This window comes from Triturus cristatus, chromosome 10 (assembly GCF_964204655.1).
Source record: "Triturus cristatus chromosome 10, aTriCri1.1, whole genome shotgun sequence".
NCBI lineage: Eukaryota > Metazoa > Chordata > Amphibia > Caudata > Salamandridae > Triturus > Triturus cristatus.
In genome coordinates, this window is record NC_140593.1 from 1,074,417,880 (window position 1) to 1,074,436,314 (window position 18,435).

The 18,435-nt window shown below is 46.3% G+C and overlaps 1 protein-coding gene across 1 annotated transcript in view; it reads right to left on the bottom strand.

The window, feature by feature from the left end:
• Positions 1 to 3,165: 3,165 nt before the first annotated feature.
• Positions 3,166 to 18,435, bottom strand: part of NUDT1 (nudix hydrolase 1) — a 38,687-nt gene continuing 23,417 nt past the window's right edge. The window contains exon 4 of the mRNA XM_085629233.1: positions 3,166 to 5,702. Within this exon, the coding sequence (XP_085485359.1) occupies positions 5,509 to 5,702 (194 nt within the window). The 3' untranslated portion in view covers positions 3,166 to 5,508. The remainder of the gene's footprint in view (positions 5,703 to 18,435) is intronic.

An 18,435-nucleotide genomic window follows, 5' to 3' on the forward strand; every position in this document is an offset into this window, starting at 1 on the left:
CCTTCAAGTCCAAACGTACCATCCAGTCGTGAGGACGAAGAACATCCCGCAAGAGGTGAATACCCTCCATTTTGAAATGGCGGTAAACCAACCACTCGTTGGACTCGCTGAGGTTTATAACCGGACGCTTGCCGCCATCGGACTTGTCCACTAAAAAGAGATTGCTGAGGAAACCCCTTGGGTGGAGTGTTGCGAGAGATATAGCGCCCTTGCGAAGCAAGGAATCGACCTCCTCGTCCACCAGGAGTGCGTCGTGAAGTGAAAATTGCATAGGGCGCGGGGGAGTCTTTTGAACAGGATTTCCGCAATATTCTATGTGAAACCCCCTTATCGTCTGAAGAACCCATGCATCGCGAGTGAGGGATGACCATGCCCCGTAACAGCTTGCCAGGCGTCCCCCTATGCTTTGTGGGGAAGAAAGGGTAACACTCACCAGTTTGCATTAGACGCTCCTCCCCTGTGACCTCTGCCTTTGCCACGGCGTCCTCTTTGGGGTAGAAATTTCCAAATTTCGATTGGTCTTGATATTGACCGGAGCCTCTCTGATTGACCTGATGGTTTTGTCGACCGGTCGAGTGGCCCCTTCCTCGACCGGCCCCTCGAAAAACCCGAGGGAACACTTTTTTAATGGTGGACTGCGCCCTGTCCAATGACGTAAAGGTGTTTACAAACTTGCCCAGTTCCTTGATGAAGGGCTCACCAAAAAGGCCCCCTTGGGCAATCGCCCCTGCTTCGGAATCCGCCAGGTCACCCAGTTTTGGGTCAATTTTGATTAGAAGGGATCTCCGCCGCTCGGTGGAGAGGGCACAGTTGGCGTTGCCTAGGAAGACCACTACCCGCTGAGCCCAGCCTGAAAGAGTTTCGGGAGAAATCATCGATCCTGAAGCCTTCGCTTCTTCCGCCATATCAAGAATTTTTGTGGCGGGCCCCAGGGCGTCCAAGAGCTTATCTTGGCACGCCCGCCACGACCTATCGATGCCCTTTTTGGGGTCTCGAATAAATTTCTGCAGGAACGTTAGCATTCTCGGGTCAATATCCGGGGTCAGGGAAACTTTGCCCTCCAGAGAAGGGCGAGGACACTCCGCTCGGAGACAGTTGCGGGCCTCCTTTTCGAGCGGGCGCCGGATATGCTCTGCGACGTAAGTCGCCACCTTGTCCGCTAAAACCCAGTCTGAGGAGCGAGGATGGACAATGTCATTAGGGTCCAACATGTCAGAAGGTGTAGGAGGTGGCTGTAAGTCAGAAGGCGCCAAAGGGACCTGTGAGGGTCGGGTCGGAAGCCAAGGCCTAGACGGGCTGGCATCCGGATCCCCTGAAGGACCTGGAAGTGCAGGGGCGAGGTTAAGAGCTAGCGAGTCGCCAGTACCTCCCATAGGATGGCTATCAATAAAGGCCTGTTTGAGCCGCTCAAAAGCGTCCACCTCCACCCCCGGGGCACAGGGGCGTTTAGGAGGGGGAGGACCCGAAAGGTCCTGGACATTGGATGATAGAGAATTTTTGCGTTCAAGGCGTAAAAATGCCTGCTCTATTTTTTTGTGTCAGCCTGTCCTCCAAAGGAGAAATGGCCTGGTCCACTGCCCTATAAATAGAGGTATCCACTGCTTCATAGAAAGCATCGCCCCATGGCATATCCGCCAGAGGATCCTCCTCTTCATCCTGATAATCCCCGTAAAAATCCATTACAGGTGGAAGGGCAAGAAGACTTTTGCGCTGCACTCGCAAGTAAGTTGTTACAACTGGGTGTCAGTTTGAGATTTTTACACGTGGCAAAACCACAATTTTGTGCAGGGTGACTAGCCCTGAGGGGACACAAAGAGGCTGGCAGACACCAATTTAAATTTATGCAGATAACTGGGCTGGATAATGTCCCCCAAAGCAAGCCGAACGGCAAGAATACAACCTCCAGGGAGGCGTCAGCACACTCATGCAAATACAAGACTCGAATCCCCTTTATAGCACCGGGATACAAGCGTCAGGTATGCAAATTAGGCCCGTGAGCGAAGAAACGAGCTCGCGGGCCGGTACAGACCGAAAAACTCGGTGTCTCTCTCAGCCCAGGCTCCGGTGGCAGTCGAACGCGCGCGCGTCTCTGGAAACTGATCAAAACCAGAGACGCGTCGCGTTCAAACACCGCCTCTCACGCCCCCAGGCGGCGGGAGGACCAGAGCGCGCCAGCACCACCGCGTAGGAGCGAGAGACTACTTTCGGTCCCGCGGTGAGGAAAAAAACCAAATTTTTACCGACAAAACCCCCTCAAACTCTCAAACGGGGGAAAAAAGAAAGGAAAGCAAACGCTATACCAGCAAAGCAATCAAAGAAAATTACCACAGCGACGTGTCAGACTAACGATCGGCTCCGCTATAATTCAATAAAAAATCTAACAAACCTTGTCACAAGACAATAGATTCAAGCAATAAGCCCTGATAGAGCAGAATATAGCATCAAAAGACACAAAGCAGTCATAAAAGCACATAACAAAGCCCCCCCAAACAGTAGAAACCCTGAGGGGACGCGAAGAAAGAGGAGATCTGGACACTAACAAGGGACTATCAGTAACTGGAGAGACTCTGATTGGACATTTTTCTCTCTTTTGATTGGTTGTTGACACAATGTTGTTGACTACTTTTTTTCCCTATGGTTCATGGGAAATGTAGTCTTTGTTGTTCTTTCTGTGCTGCTGTATGAATAAAGTGGAGAAAGAAGGCATAATCCTCGCCTCCAGTCCTGACATAGAATCTGCATTTCCCTGCAGTAAATTTTAAAAGGGCCGAACATATTTCTTCTAATAGAGGTTATAATCCCATTCCATCTGGTAAAATGTATGTCTTTGTGAAAGAGATCACCCGCTTTGTGAAATCCACACTTTTTCCATTTATAACTAATGTCCTAATTTTCTGAATTTCAGTTCAGCATTTCCATAAGGGATGTGAAGAGGAAGGGAATGTAGTTAGCAGCCCCTCAATTGTGTTTCAGATCTTGCAGTGTAGTTCTGACAACTGTGTATGTAGGAAATACGGATTTTATCATCATAATGACAGCCCCCAAACTACTCTGCAGAGCTTTAAATTGCCAGAGCTTCCAGGAATATGTGGCATAGAGGACCACATTATGCATCAATGTTATGTCAATTATGAGGGGAAAATACAAATTATAGGACACATTCTCTATCAGTATTAATTTTAATAATATGCAATGAAAAAATGTTGGGTAAAATATGCAAACTCTGCAATTTGTGTGGCAAATTATAGGACATGTAGTAGATCCATAGCTACACAGTAAATGCTGCAGTCACAGAATTACCCAAATCCATTGATTCTAACCATGACGTAATATTTTAACAGCAATGTATTCAAGAAAAGTGAAGCATAAAATCTAACCAAGAAATGTATTTACAACCTAAGCATCCTAATTCCAATCAGTGCCTATTATTAACTGCACCCTTTTCAAGCTGACTGACTCAAAATAAACATTTAATATAAAGAATATAGAATTCTCTAACAGTGATCTTCACTGTAGAATTTGGTTTATGAATATCCACTGTTTTCAGCATCTCTGCTTGTATATTGAAATAGAAACCTCAGCAGTGTGAGCTAGGTAATGCTGTAAGACGTAGGAGTGCTTAGACCTCAGCTTTGGGTGGTGGGCACATTTTTCTGGTAGGACATCCTGGGATCCTTCAATTCAGAGATAAAGCAATTTTTGTAAATCTTATATTTCCCTTGGGTTTTAGAATGAGGCAGGGACTGAGCACTTTTATTCAAAACTTTCAGAAGGAAGAAGCATGATTTGGAGTCCTTCGCCAGCAAATGTATAAATAATAATTTGTCGCTAAAGTAAAATCCTATTTTTGTTTAATAGTTTGAGAGAGTTAAGTCAGTCACAAGGCAGATAGAAGGAGGACCTCACCATAGCACCACCTCAGATTTGGCTGTATTTAATTTCAGACCGTTGTGACCCATCCATTAGTGAACTGCCATGATTTAGGTCCGAAAGTTACTATGCGCCAAGTCAGTGTTTCCATCAGACCTCAAGCCCAGCTGGATCTCATGCGTGTAGCACATACAAGACATCCCTTAAGAGCTTGGCAAATAGAGACACAAATTGATGAAGCAGTGTAGGACTTACGAAGATCTTGGAGGCAATCCAAAGGCCAGCTTAGTGGAGGAACCACAGGCATAGTAGTAGATGAGGAGCCACTTGAGGCTCCTGAGCGCTACCGCGGGCAGTTCCTGGTTCCATTCTCTCACAGCCAGGGTGTAAATTGCTCCAGTAAATTTTCTCTCCTTATTATTCAAGTGCAAATTTGTGGCATTCTCAGGTTTGGTGTACTTCTAGCTTCCACTGTTTATCTGATATCTTCGCCTTCCAGCCTGCACCCTCAGTACAAGTCCATCAGTCTTCTGGGAGAACACAAGAATCACCACTGGTGATCTACATAGTCTACTCTCTCGAATTCAACTCAGTTTAGAAGACATTACGACTACGAGCACCATCCCTAGGAACGGTGGCCATCTTGAGATCTATTCATAGCACTGCTGTGCTATATTCACAGCGAGACAGTATAGATAAACCAGGTCTGTCGTTTACATCTATTTACTCCTGAAAGTGAGCCTACTATTACTTGCCACTATGTTTCAGGGGCAGTAGTGACTGCCTGCTTTCCAACCAATATTATTGTACAGATAAGAGTGACTCATCCCACTGTAATAATCTGACTGTTGCACATTGGACTAAAACACGACTAAACTACTTGGAACTAGGAAAAGGCCGCTGCTTGATAGGGTGGGCTAGTCAGTGCCTAGAATGTAACGTATATAAAATAATCAACATGTCTGGTGGTTATATGAATACCTGCAAATTGCTCTCAATTGACCAATGTCTTACTATGAATTATTTACATCGATTTTAGACATATTCATATCAGTAAATTGTAATACAATTGAAAATAAAAGAGCAAACTCAGCAGAAGTATATTAGAGGACTTTTCAAATCTTCAACTAACCAAGGATAAAATTGAACTTCTAAAGCAACCTAACACTTAGTAAAATATAGCACCACAATTTTTAAATCGCAACGATCAAAGACAAAGTGCTCATATTTTTGGACCCAAATGAAATGCATACACTTGAAATTGTTATGTGTTATATAATATGATTTCAACTTCACAAGCAAAAAAATCCCAGTTTCCTAAAAAAAAAAAAAATACATAATTATGACAGCAAGTCCGTGTTTTCAGGTTTAGGTGGCATGTGGTTTGATTCCACATTTTCTCTGTACATACAATAAAAGAAAAAGTCACCTTGGCTCTGGTATTGGTTCTGAAACATAAAGTTGAAGCACAGGATCCAAAAAGAAGATTTTGATAACTCTGAACAATTAACCTATTTCAAGGAGAAACTGAAAAACATAAAAGCCAGTATTGACCGTACAGTAGTTTCACAACTTTTCACGTTAAGGCCTCAAGGCATATGTGTATTGCGTCCTTTAATTTTCGTTGTCTTAGGTGACCTATAGGATAAGATGGTTTTCCTTGATTTCGTCCACTTCTTCTAGTCTATAATCCAGGATCGTGTCATGTCCCTGAAATTTGAAATAACCGAGGAACTTCTTTTTTTCAAGCATAATTGGAAACCAGTATACATCGTCCGGCCACATCTGCACAAAGGGAACGTCCTCCAGCTCAAACCATTGAGGGCGCATTTCTAAAAAAGAAGCAAAATCAACACTTGGTTAACTGTGTCCCGTTGCTGCCAGTAATACTGTACATTCAAACTACATGACAAACAAAAAATTGTCAGTTGCTGCTCACAAAAAAAAAACCTGTAAATGCGTAAAGAGTGAGAAGGGGAAAACACAGGCATACTGAAAATTAAACGAGAGCAACTAGCTACACTTTAATACCTTGGTGAGCAAGTGAACCACAGAAAATTAATGCTGAATGATCTGCTGCCTAAACACCAATAGTGATGAACTTTGAATGCATTGATAACCATATACTTCAATAATCAGTTCAAAGTGTCAATAATAACAATTTCAATGCCTGTAAGCAGAATGAAAGTAATGAGTTTGTACTAATGTGCTAAGGTGTAAGCAATTCAAGCTCCTCCTACTCATAATACAAATATCTTGTAAGAGTTGTTAAGAGCATTCTGGGAGAAACTGGGTAGTGGTAACATCTTAAGTACAGCTCTCAGGTCTTAATAACGAGTGCACCAGAGTAATCCTAGTTATTTCCACATCCAAGAATTACCATCACTCGAGGGGGAGGGGCAGGGCAGGTAAATCTGGTGGTGGGGAATTAATGGATTTTACAAGCTTTTGGGTGAATTAAATGCAGGAATTTATGTACCAGTTTCTGCATGTCCTTCCACCCCAATCGATCCGTGCTCACAACAGAGATTTGAGCTGCTTGCATCCGAAATCTCCATTGGCCCACCCAGCTCCTAACAGCGATGGGCTCAGTAATGCCCGTTAGCGGGTTTACCGGATTGGTGCCCGCTCATAACCAACGTCTAGGGCTCCATTTAGGAGCTGGAGGTTCAGTTTTGATCTCTGTGCTACAGAAGTTTGTAAAGGGATTAGAATTGTGTAATAATGATAATTACGTTCTACCAAAAAGTATCCCATCAGAGGTCTTGGGGATGGTTCTAAATGCTGCACGGGACACAGGATATAATGGTTAGTCACCCTTAGTGGGAATGCTAGCTCCGCAGGGCTTGTGTGGGGAAGGAAAAAAATCCTTTTTTATATACAACCCTCACACACTCAAATAGTGTCATGCTTCATCATTGGCTTCACCCTGACTCCTAAAGGTCCGGGTGGGCTTGACCGTATTTCAGGGAGCACTTGTTAGAAGGGTGACCAGGGGGCTTAACTAGGGATTAAACATCCCCAACCTTCTCCTAGGTATCCCTTTATTTTTGGAGATGGTCGTTAGACTAAAACAATAATTTGTGGGTAATGTGGACTGTTATGGTCCTATGACCCTATACTTAGACCAACATGTTTCAGCCCTACTCTAAGGCATAAAGAGATAAGGGGCTTTCTCCTTCCTGTCGAAGGGTCCTAAGTTGGTAAGTACACTTTGGTCTGCACATTGTGGAGATGGATAAGGCTGTTCAGACCTCTGGACCTTAAGTATTCGTTCCTCGGGGTTGTGAACTTGATCCCCAACCTCTCTCTCTGTACTGGGTACCAAGCAAGATTTTATACCAGAAGGAATGGAATTCCAGCAAAGTTAGTGATCCAACTATGCCTCACAACTTGCAGGAGACTTTCAGATACTGGATCCGTCAGGCAAGATGAGGTAATATTTACCATTGCCAGAACAACCAAATCCACCCCTGGACCATTTCATATCTGCCTTTTCATGATCCTCACTAGCTCTGTGCTGCTTAGCCTTGGGGCCTATAAAAACATGACTCCAGAATGGTGCCCACCGGGGCCAGCAGCTTCCAATATGCATTTAAAAGCTCTTTGGAGCAATTTCTATACCAACGGCCCAAAGGGGTGTTCGATTATGACCGAGGCCAGCTTTAAAAACTCAATGGTTTGGTGCTCATTTGGCTCGAGGGGCAATGCCTTCCAAGGCTTTTTTCCTAGGAAGTAGACCAGACGGCATTATAGGAGTGGCAGAATTGTCCGCAGAGTCTACCTTTACAAAGTTTGGTTCTAAGCCGGTATTTGGCAGTGGTTTCTCTGGTAATTCGTATGCTTCAAACACACATAATCCTTTTCTCTGGTCCTGACCTTGAATATAAAATATAATTGCTTTTGTGATGGAAAGTTTCAATTTTTTTTATTGACATGGTGGAGAGTATTTTCGCACACAGCGTTAAGAAGTGCTTTGACCCATCCTTGGACTAGAACTGTTTCTTAAGGAATAAGTATTTCTGATTTGATATGGCATGCACTCTATGTATTGTTCTAATGTATCAAATTTTAGACTGAGTTACAGTTTATTGGTCTGCCAGTTTGAGTTCTTTGCGGTTGTAATTTAGGATTTGAACTGTGATGAGATGGTTAGTTTTTAGTTGGCATGGTGGTTATACCTGCCTTCTGTTTGACCGGAGTGGATCAAATGTAAAGTGACATTCTAGGTCTTATATTTGGAGCTGATTGCATTAAGAAAAGAGGGGGTACAAGAGCAGAAGAGCCTGATTCTATGGGCTAAGACTTGTGAATGATGGTTGTTTAGTGGATGACTTAATTTCCCGTTTCTGGGAAATGTAGTTTCTTGCATAGTTGTATGAGCTTGTTAAAAACTTCTGAATGCTGGAACAGCAGAGAATAGTACATAATCCTTACCTCCATTGCCCTAATAGAATTGAAACTTTCTAAAACAACTTTTAAAGGTATTTTAAATCAATAGCAACATTTAAGGAAATATCTGCACTGACATATATCCGATCAATACTATCAAAGGTAAATCCTGCTGTATTTTCCAGACTCAACTGGTTACGGGGATGTGGGTATTGCTGTTATTGACTCACAGTGGCATACGGGGTTACAAGGTGCTGAATAATTGCTTGTTTTTGATACAATTAACCGGCTCAAAAACTGAAACAATGGTTTTCGATCACAACAAGTGGAGTTTATTTTGGAAAATGCTGGGTGGTCTGGATCATGTGAAAGATGAATTCCATAGTCCTCAAATCTATTAGTTCTTGCTTTTAAGAGATTATTATAACGGTGCCATTGCTATCTGATAGGAGACATGGGACCAATGATCACCTTTCAACACATTTACTATCAAATATACTGTGAACCTCAATTAGGGATCACAGGTTAGGGTTTCGAGGATGCACAGAATTGAAATGCAAGAGCGTACTTGGTACAAAATTTGGATCGGTCACCAATATTTTGAATTTATTGTAATGAGAATAAAAACGTTCATATTTCCAGGGGTCCGGGATTGATGTACACTCCAGTTAATCTAATGACACTGGCCTTAAAAGAATAACAACATTAAGAAGGTCAATCTAAAACCTAGGAGCTTTTGTATCATCTTTGTGAACTACTGAAAGATAAAATAATGCATGTATTATTAAAAAAAAGAAACACCAACTCCTCCAAAACATTATCAAAATCTTAATAATTACAATTAATTTCAAACACGTTTATGGGCTCTTTCATATAGCACCACATTATTTACTTTCTTTATCTTAGGTGTTTAGTACAGTTCAGACAGGCAAAGGAATGCTTCACAGAGAATGCTTTTTGCACCAGGCCAATCTCAAATATGAAGTGCTATACAGAAAAGACCATGGTGTGTAAGGTCTAGGTGAAGCCAGATGGTTATATCAAGATGTGATTGAGACAGAATGGGAACTTGTTATTGGGGCAGTACTAGTTATGACACAGATAAGCTTACTTTTACATTCAAAGTGTACATTTCACGTATTTGCATTATATGACACACAGTGATAATTTAAAGTGTCTCCCCTACATGGAACAAATGTTTTGTATTAAGCGGCAAACCTTCGATTACAACCATTGTCTCCAGGTTGGAAGGACAGCAATTTAGCCGCTACATCACATCTCGTTCAATCTTGTGACATAAGTAAATTCATCTCTGTGTCTCGCAGTACCCAGTAAAGTTGATACGTTTACATTTTAAGCCTTGCTTAGATACTTCAGAAATGTTAAAGAGTTCATCAGTGGTTGTTACGTTGTAGTAGATGCTTGTGTTTTGAACAGCTGATATTTGGACACTTTGGAATTTTTTTGCTGAAATGCCATCATCTCAAAGTGAAAATGATTTACATTTTAATGAATTCACTCCGCCTGAGCTTTCGTTAACATCTATTTGTATCCTGAACACAATGGCACGTAATTCCAGCACTCAGTTGTTCTTTTGCGTTAAATAAATACTACCCCCCCTCCTCCCCCATAGAGTAAATTTTAAAGAATCTGTTTGTCAATCAAGATTTTGATGATAGGAAGGGTACAACTGTATTTTTTAATATTAGGGGGTTCTTCACATAAACTTAGGTGCCCAGAGGGATGGATTTGTGAGGAAAAAAGGGACTACATTTGTTAGATTTGAAAAAGAATCAAACGCATATTGTAATGTTGATGTCGTACTTTGAGAGTTTTCTGAAGATATTTGCTTTACATACCCTGGAAAATAGGTTCCATGAAAAACTACCCAGAAATTCGGAATTACCGGAGGAAATCAGTGTGGATACACAGATTTCTGTGATATTTTCCCACCCGTAGGAGAAAACTAGGAATGGTGCTGTAGTAACACCCTGAAATTACTGCACTCTGATTTTGTAATCCCAGGTATGTATCACTGACTCAGACTGAGAGCTTTAGAGGGCCAAATTATCTAGCCCACCAAGGAATGCAATTACCTCCATCATAAATACTGACAAGGGACATGGCTGGCCACGAAACAATGGCGGACGTTCTCTAGTACTGCTCTGCCAGGAGACCTAAGATGCTGACCCATCAGGGCGAAAACATGGAGTGAGCCCGCACCACAGGATAGGGGCCACTAGAGAAGAGCTGCTCAGGACCGGGAGGCTGCATGGGGCTAGCGGGAGTCTGCATGAGCTCCCCAGGGACAGCTTGAAAGGAAGCTGCAGCCTCTGAGGCCTGCGCGCTGCCTAGCCCGCTCCCATGGACTGTCGGTGAGTGGAGGGTGCGGCGCAGATCACCTGACCCCCGTTGCTAGCTGCACGGCAGTGGCGCCAACTGGCTCAGCATACCGAGTTCCCAGTCCATCTTCAGCAGTGTGAGCCCGCCAAGAAGTAGACATCGGCGTCTCCCTGTACTTTCTTGACTGGTGGTGTCCACTTCCCCACCCCCCCTCCCGCATACGCCTGGGAGCATGGCGTGCTGGCTTATGGCATGAGGCGGTGAGGAACCACCCTATGTGCCACAACAGTGAGGTCTGAGCATACCTGCCAACTTATGGCGAACAAAGCAGGGTCAGACTGATTTGCATATGGCCATGTCTGAACTGGGGTGGCAGAGTGGGCTAAAGAACGGTGATGGATCAAACCCAGATCTGTTGACTGGGTGTGAGTGTTTGATTGGTTCTAATGCTCCGTCCATCACCACCCCCTTTTGTACCGTCTCATGCCAGGAATGCCAGCATGCCCCTGGAGTCCGCTTGAGCTCCATGTGGGTACTCAGAATAGATCGGCTGGGAGGGAGTGGAGCTCTGGGAATCGGCGGGTGTGAGCACCCTAGGCGACCTGTTCCAGGATGGGGGCCTCCCCACCTTCAACCAACTGGCGGACAATGCGGGCCTCCCGGTGACCACTTCCTGGCCTACGGGCCACTGGCGTAACGAAAATTGAGGAGGCCTCCCTGCACGGTACGAAGAGGGGCTCCCTCCAGGCTCAATAAGGAGCTTTATGGACAGAGTGCAGTACCGAGGGGGCCCCCTGGAGCTTGGGGCCCCCCCCACCGCGGGGGCTGCAGGGGGCCTGTGTTACGCCCCTGTTACGGGCAGCTGGCAGGAGAACTGGAGCGATTATGGGATATAGTAGCCTCATTTCTCAGAACGAGTGTATTTTGCTGACCTGGGACATTTCCAGAGACACTTGGGTTGTTGGCAGGATGTGTGGGGTGAACGCCAGTGCTAGAGCTTGCCGCTCCCTCCCGCCGCCGCTACAGGAGTCCTTTGCGGTCGCTGTGTGGAGGGAGCAGACTCCAACTCCCACAATCCCTGGCAGTGTCACCGCCCCCTTACACACCCACTTCCGCGCCCGGAGGCGCTAAATTCGAACAGGCTCCCTCGGTGGAGCGGGAGCCTCATTTCTCAGAACGAGTGTATTTTGCTGACCTGGGACATTTCCAGAGACACTTGGGTTGTTGGCAGGACGTGTGGGGTGAACGCCAGTGCCAGAGCTTGCCGCTTCCTCCCGCCGCCGCTACAGGAGTCCTTTGCGGTCGCTGTGTGGAGGGAGCAGACTCCAACTCCCACAATCCCTGGCAGTGTCACCGCCCCCTTACACACCCACTTCCGCGCCCGGAGGCGCTAAATTCGAACAGGCTCCCTCCGCGTAGCGGGACGCGCGCGGGCGATGCCGGGCTAAGCCCGGGCAAAGGGCGGGCCGTCTGTGGCCATCCGGAGCTGGCCAAGGCTGGGCTGAGCCACCCCCCTGATAAGTTGTCTGCGGTTGTATGTTCAGTTAGTGATTTTCTGTGCTTTGTTGTTTTCTAGCTAGAAGGTTCTTACTATAGGCACTTCTCATACATACTGCTTAGAGTGGCCAAGCTAATGTCTACCCGCTCGGGTAAGAGTTTGAGAGGGGGTGGTGGGGGAGGCCCTGGTTCTGTTACGGGTACCATGGACCAGTTTATTACCCGTGTTGTCACAGTTATCGAGAAGGAAATCGCCATGACAGAGCGGCGTCTTTCTCAGGAACATCTTGCTGACAAGCGGTCATCGCTGGGTCCGCTGGCTCTAGTGTCATCCCCAGTACGTCCACTTGATCCCTTGGTGGCTGCTTCGCCCCCTTTAGATCACCCACGGGTTGCAGCCCTAAGGGCCAGTTTGGACAGGCTGGAGAATTTAACAGCTATAGTACAGCTTAACGATGTTAATGCTGCATCAGACCAACTCTCTAGTGAGACCCTAGTCCCCATGCTCCCTCTTGTCATTCCTTCCAGCAATGGGATTTCCCTCCCTCAGCCAGTATTGGCATCGCTGGCAGTAAACAATCCAGCCCTTAGTAAAAGAAAAAGAACTGCTAGCCCATGCAAAGGAAGTCATGCCAAACCCTATAAGAAGCCTAGGAGGTCAGGTGCTAGGGGGGGGAGGGTCCCATAAGAGAGTAGGGCAGGGTGGTAGTTGCCCCCAGGGGGAGAAGGGGGAGGAACCCCAAGGTGTTATAGTTGAGAATACCTGTGTTGACCTGACGGCTGGTTCTATTGAGGCTCCATCTTACGAATCTCTATCCATTGCCAACTTAAAGAAAATGATGAATTCATTATTGATTCCGGTCCTGGAGAGAGTTAAGGGGCTCACAGAGCGGTTTGATAGGTTTGAACAGGTAACCCTGGATAATTTTTTCTCTATAAAATTCCTTATAAAACTACATTCAAGAATTAGGGAAGATGGTCTAGGGGGGAAATCCGTACCCCGGGCGAAATTTATATCCCCACAAAGCCCCACCACTGTAGCTGCACCAGTACCCGGGGTGGTCGTGACAAATGCCCCCGTTGTACATCCTGTGGCTTCCTCTGGGGCTGCCTGGAAGTCAGGGTTGGCCAAAACGGGTGGCATAGTGCGACCCAAGACACCTAAGGCTAGTACCATCCCTATTAAAAGGACCGCACGGCCAAAGGACTCTGGTAGCAGTTGTCCAGCCAATTCAAAGAATTCTGAAAATAGTAATGTCCCTACCCTACAGCCAGGAATGGATTCTGACGCAGGGTCGGCCCTTACTGTCAATGTCCCCCTTGACTGCCAGCCTTTTGTGGCAATTCTTACTGGGGTGCCAGTCCTTAAGCCAGGTAAATATGAGACTTATGCCGAACTTAAAAACAACAACGTTTTCTGGCTAAAGGAAAATAGACCCTTGCCTAGTCCAATGGGTGGCCAGGTCATCCATGTAAGGAGGGTCAGCTGGATTGGCACTAGGCCGAAAGATATAAGGGGGGGTTGTATTATAATTAACTTTGACGATCCTAGGGTTGCCAGCTATGTGCGTAGTTTTTCCACTAGAGAGGGCAGCTTAATTGGAGGCATTGGCATATATGACCTAAGCTACTTTAATCCCCGAAAAACCTTTGCTAGGCCAGTTAAAACCCCCATTTGGGAGGGATGGGCCGGTAGGCTAGCCCACCAAAACCTGTCACAATTTAGCCTGTTTCGTAAAAATCCATGTCCACCGCCCAATTGGCCATGGCATGGTTACTGACACGCTGTCTGCCAACAGCGAAGCCAATCGCAGTGCTTGGGGAGGACGATTGCGGTAGTCTAGCCACAAGATTGGAAGGAGTGAGGCCATTTACTTACCATCTTTAACCTCCTGTTACTAATGTTGGCCTTTCAGAATGGGAGTGTATTGAACATCTTGAGCCTTCTACGCCCATCTTGGTAGTCCCTAGCGGGGAGGGCCTAGTTACAGGAGTGACATCTAACTCTGGCCCTCGGGATAGCTCCTTTGTAAAAGGGTCTTCACCGGGGCAGGCCGTAGATGGCAACATGGCCTTGAAGGTTGTCAGCTGGAACATAGCTGGTTTGGCACGTAACATCGACATACCCGAATGGAACTCATTTATTGAATCATTCGGGATATGTATGTTCCAGGAAACCTGGTACTTGGAGCCCAGACACAAAGTGGGCTATACTAGTTACTTTGTACCGACTATTCTATCGCCCGGAGGGAGAGGTCGCCCCTCAGGTGGCCTACTAATCTGGGTAAACATCTCCTCGGGCTATTCCATTCGGTGCATAGATACTAAGTCCTTGGACTTGCAGAGACTAATAGTTGGAGGGCCACGTGGGGGGAGGGTGCTTGAGATTCTTAACATTTATGTTAGAGGTACTAGGGGTGGTATGCCGACATTGTCCCTTACGGGCGTTGAAGACGAGCTTAGATCTTGTGGTGCGGACTCGTTTGTCATGCTCGCTGGGGATTTTAACTGTACCTTCGAACCCCTAGCAGCGGAAGATATACTGGGTACCCAGGAGGACGACGCTAGGAGAGGCATCCCCCATCTCTCAGTATCACCAATTAAGAGATGGACTCAAAGCGCCATTGATCTTAATGCCCTCTCCTTGGAACACGGAGTAAGGGCTGTAAATGGCAGGACAAACTCAGATTCTTGCGGGGCACATACGTTCAACAGGATAGGTCAATCCTCTAGAATTGATTATATCCTGCTGAACTATAAACTTTGGGGTCACTTGTTGGATATGGTGGTTCTCCCCTCTACTGATAGTGACCACAATCCCCTGTCCTTGTCATTGTCCCCTTTGTGGACGGCAGGGACTAATGAACATATTCCACATGATTGGAAGTTAACACGCGAAGTATGTCCTTCAAATTGTGGGAGGCGGCTAAAATGGAGGAATATTGTTGGCAACGAGGACAAGATGCTGGAAGTAAGATCAACCATGGCAAACGTTCTGTCCAGTTTGGACCTTACCACAATTAGCGCCCTCGAGATCTCCACGTTGTTTGTCCAAACTACTAAAGCCCTAGACGATCTCTTTTCAGTTCGCAATGCAAGCACCAGGGCCAACAACAGATGTTGCCCTAAGGGCAATCCTGGTTGGTACTCGCCTGCCTGTCGTAACGCCAAAAGGGACCTAATTAATGCTGTTAAACTTAAGGACGTGGTTTGATTAGTACTGCTAGGAAAAGTTATAGAGGTGCCATCTTTAGGGCAAAGCTAGAGTGGGAGAACCAGTTTTGGTGTGATCTGAAACTGGCAAGCTCCGCTAGGGACTCGAAGGGCTTTTGGGAACTGATTAGGGCTAGAGACAAACCAGTGGACTCGCTCATAACATGCAACATTCCTGAGGCCGTGTGGTTCGACCACTTTTCCCATCTATATAATGTGGTAACGGGGAAGTTTCCATTGACGCCCCTTTTTTAGACCACCTTGAGCTGAGTATAGACTCTTTGTTTACGGTTAAGGAAGTGGTGGACGCAATTAAGTGTCTTGTCCCCAACAAAGCTGCGGGGCTGGATGGCCTACCAGGGGACCTGTTATGCATCAACCCGATAGAATGGGGGAAACTTATTGCATCATTATTAAATGCTAGTTTTGCAGACGCAGCTCTTCCAGAATCCTGGAGGGGTGCTGAGGTCGTCCCGATTTTCAAGAAAGGGTGTCGGGACGACCCAGCAAATTATCGCCCTATAAGTTTATTAGACTCCAAACAGAAGGTGGCAGGAAAGGTGGTCCTGGGGAGGGTCTTGCAGTGGGCAGAGGAGAAGGGTATCCTGTCCGATTTTCAGGCAGGTTTCAGGACAGGTACTGGGACCATTGAGCAAACATTCCGGTTGATGATGCTCTACTGGAAAGTGGTTGTACTGGGCAAAGGCAGTCTGTACCTTGCATTTATAGATTTGCGGACTGCCTTTGACCTGGTCCCCCGTAGTCACCTCTGGAGGGTGTTATCTGGGCTGGGTTTGCCCCCATATTTATTGTCCCTATTAATCAAGTTGCACGCTGAAAATGTTGCGCTGATCAGGTGGGGAAACCAGGGTCAAAAGACATCACGAATACCTGTAAACAGAGGCGTCCGTCAGGGATGCGTTTTAGCCCCCACTCTGTTTTCATTGTATGTCAACGGAGTGGTGGATCACCTTTTACAAATCCCCTCAGATGCCCCATCGTTGGCAGGCAGGAGGGTACCCACCCTTCTCTTTGCAGACGATACCCTCCTGATTTCCAAGACCCCGGCAGGGCTACAGAGCCTTTTAACTAGCTTCCAGTTTTTCTGTGATTCGAGGGGATTGGAAATTAATACTGGAAAGACCAAGTATTTGGTCCTGAATCCCCCAAAGAAGACTGGTAGGCCACCCACACTAAAATCAGTCCCCCTAGAAAGGGTCAAAGAATTTGATTATTTAGGAATTCGCCTCTGTGACACCATGAGATGGAATTGCCACCTCCACAAGATGCTGTTGAGCCATAAGAGGGTGGCGGGGGCACTACTAAAAGAACAACGGGCCTCCTCCCTTAAACCAATTTCTCCGGTACTTGATATTTATAGGGCAAGAGGCGTGAGTGCGGCGCTTTATGGGGCGGAACTTTGGGGTGCGCAGAATGTGGACCAGTTGTCTTGTTCAGAAAATAAATTTCTTAAGGACTTAATGAGGCTTCCATACAGTACTCCAACCTTATCATTACTGCTTGACATGGGCAGTTGTCCTATCAGCGATCAGGCACGGTTGCGTCCTCTCCTTCTTTGGGCTCGCATTTGGAGAGTCCCTGAGCTGGCTAGATACGCAGATGGTTTGAAAGAGGTCCTATCGATGCCTCGTTGGCCCAAAATAAGCTGGCTGAGGGAAGTCAAGCGACTACTGGTAGAATTGGGTCTAGTAGAAGCTTGGCAGCTAAGGACTGCCCCCCCCCCCCCCAAGTCTGTTTTGAAAAAACTGTACTGGAGATGGGTGTTAGACGGGCGAAACACTAATCCCAAGCAATGTAGGTCCACTGCTGAATTTCTTTTAGTGAAGGAGGTCCCATTTTGCGAGCCCTACCTTGATATTATATCAAAACCCAGAGACAGGGCATTGTATTTTAAATTTAGAGTAGGAACACTTCCCGTCGGTGAACTAACTGCTAGGTGGAAGGCCCCGGCCCAGACGATTCCTTTTTGTCCGCATTGTATGAGAAGGATAGAGTCAGTTCCCCACCTCCTATTCGAATGCCCTGCTTATGAAGCTCCACGTCGTAGGTGGTTGAAACCCCTTTGTAGAGAGTTAGGCACCAGACACCATAGGGAGGCCTTGCGCATTTTGCAAATGGATTCGCGGCCCCTTTTTGCCTGTGGCTTGGCGAAGTTTTTAAGCTGGGCATGGCTGATCAGAGCAAATAGGCTTTTGTATCTTGTTTAATTCTGGTTTTATAATGCATCTTTTTATGTAATTTATTGGCGCCTTCATATTATGAATTGTATGCATTTTTTGCTATGAATTGGCTACTTTTATTTTTTTTTAACAAAATGTGTGTATATGTATCGCTTTTTAAGACATGCTCTTTGTCGAAATAAAGCCTCGACTTGACTTGACTTGGCCATGAAACCTGACCCACATCCATGAATACAAGCGATGCACAAAATGGGTGCCGGTCGTAGGATGATTACCTGGGTGACTTAGTAATTTCTCACACACTGCAGGGTCCCCTGGAGCCACTCAAACGTAATTGGGAGGGGTGACAAAGGCCGCACATTGACCTAGAAGGTATGGGATATAATAGTGCTGCACCCAGGGGTCTCTCGCAGCGTTCACTTCCAATACATACAACACAGCATCCTACACAGTGCGTACCTCACCCCGGCCAAACTAAACAAAATCTACCCAGAGGCATCGTCGGAATGGCCGCGCTGTCACGCAGCTGGAGCGGACACATTGCCCATGCTCTGGACTCTGGAGTTTTCCGGTGGCCCGCATCTTTGGTCGGGGGTCATGGACACCCTCACCAGAGTCGCAGGCCGTCCTGACCCAAGCTGCGTGGCTGGTAGCATGTTAGGCCTTTACAAACGCCGAAGGGCCGGGGAGCCACGAATCACGTTATTGACCCGACACTACTAGTACATTAATTGCTATGGACTGGAAAGCAAGCATTCTGCCTGTCGGAACCAGCTGCCCTGTATGAGATGCATTATCCATCCTGGAAACAAACTGTATTTTGCTGTACCCTCTCGTCCTGTTTCTACAGGACATTTTCAACTTGCGCTATTATCATCTCGTCGCTCGTGTGTGATGCTTTTGACTAGTTCGGAGTGAA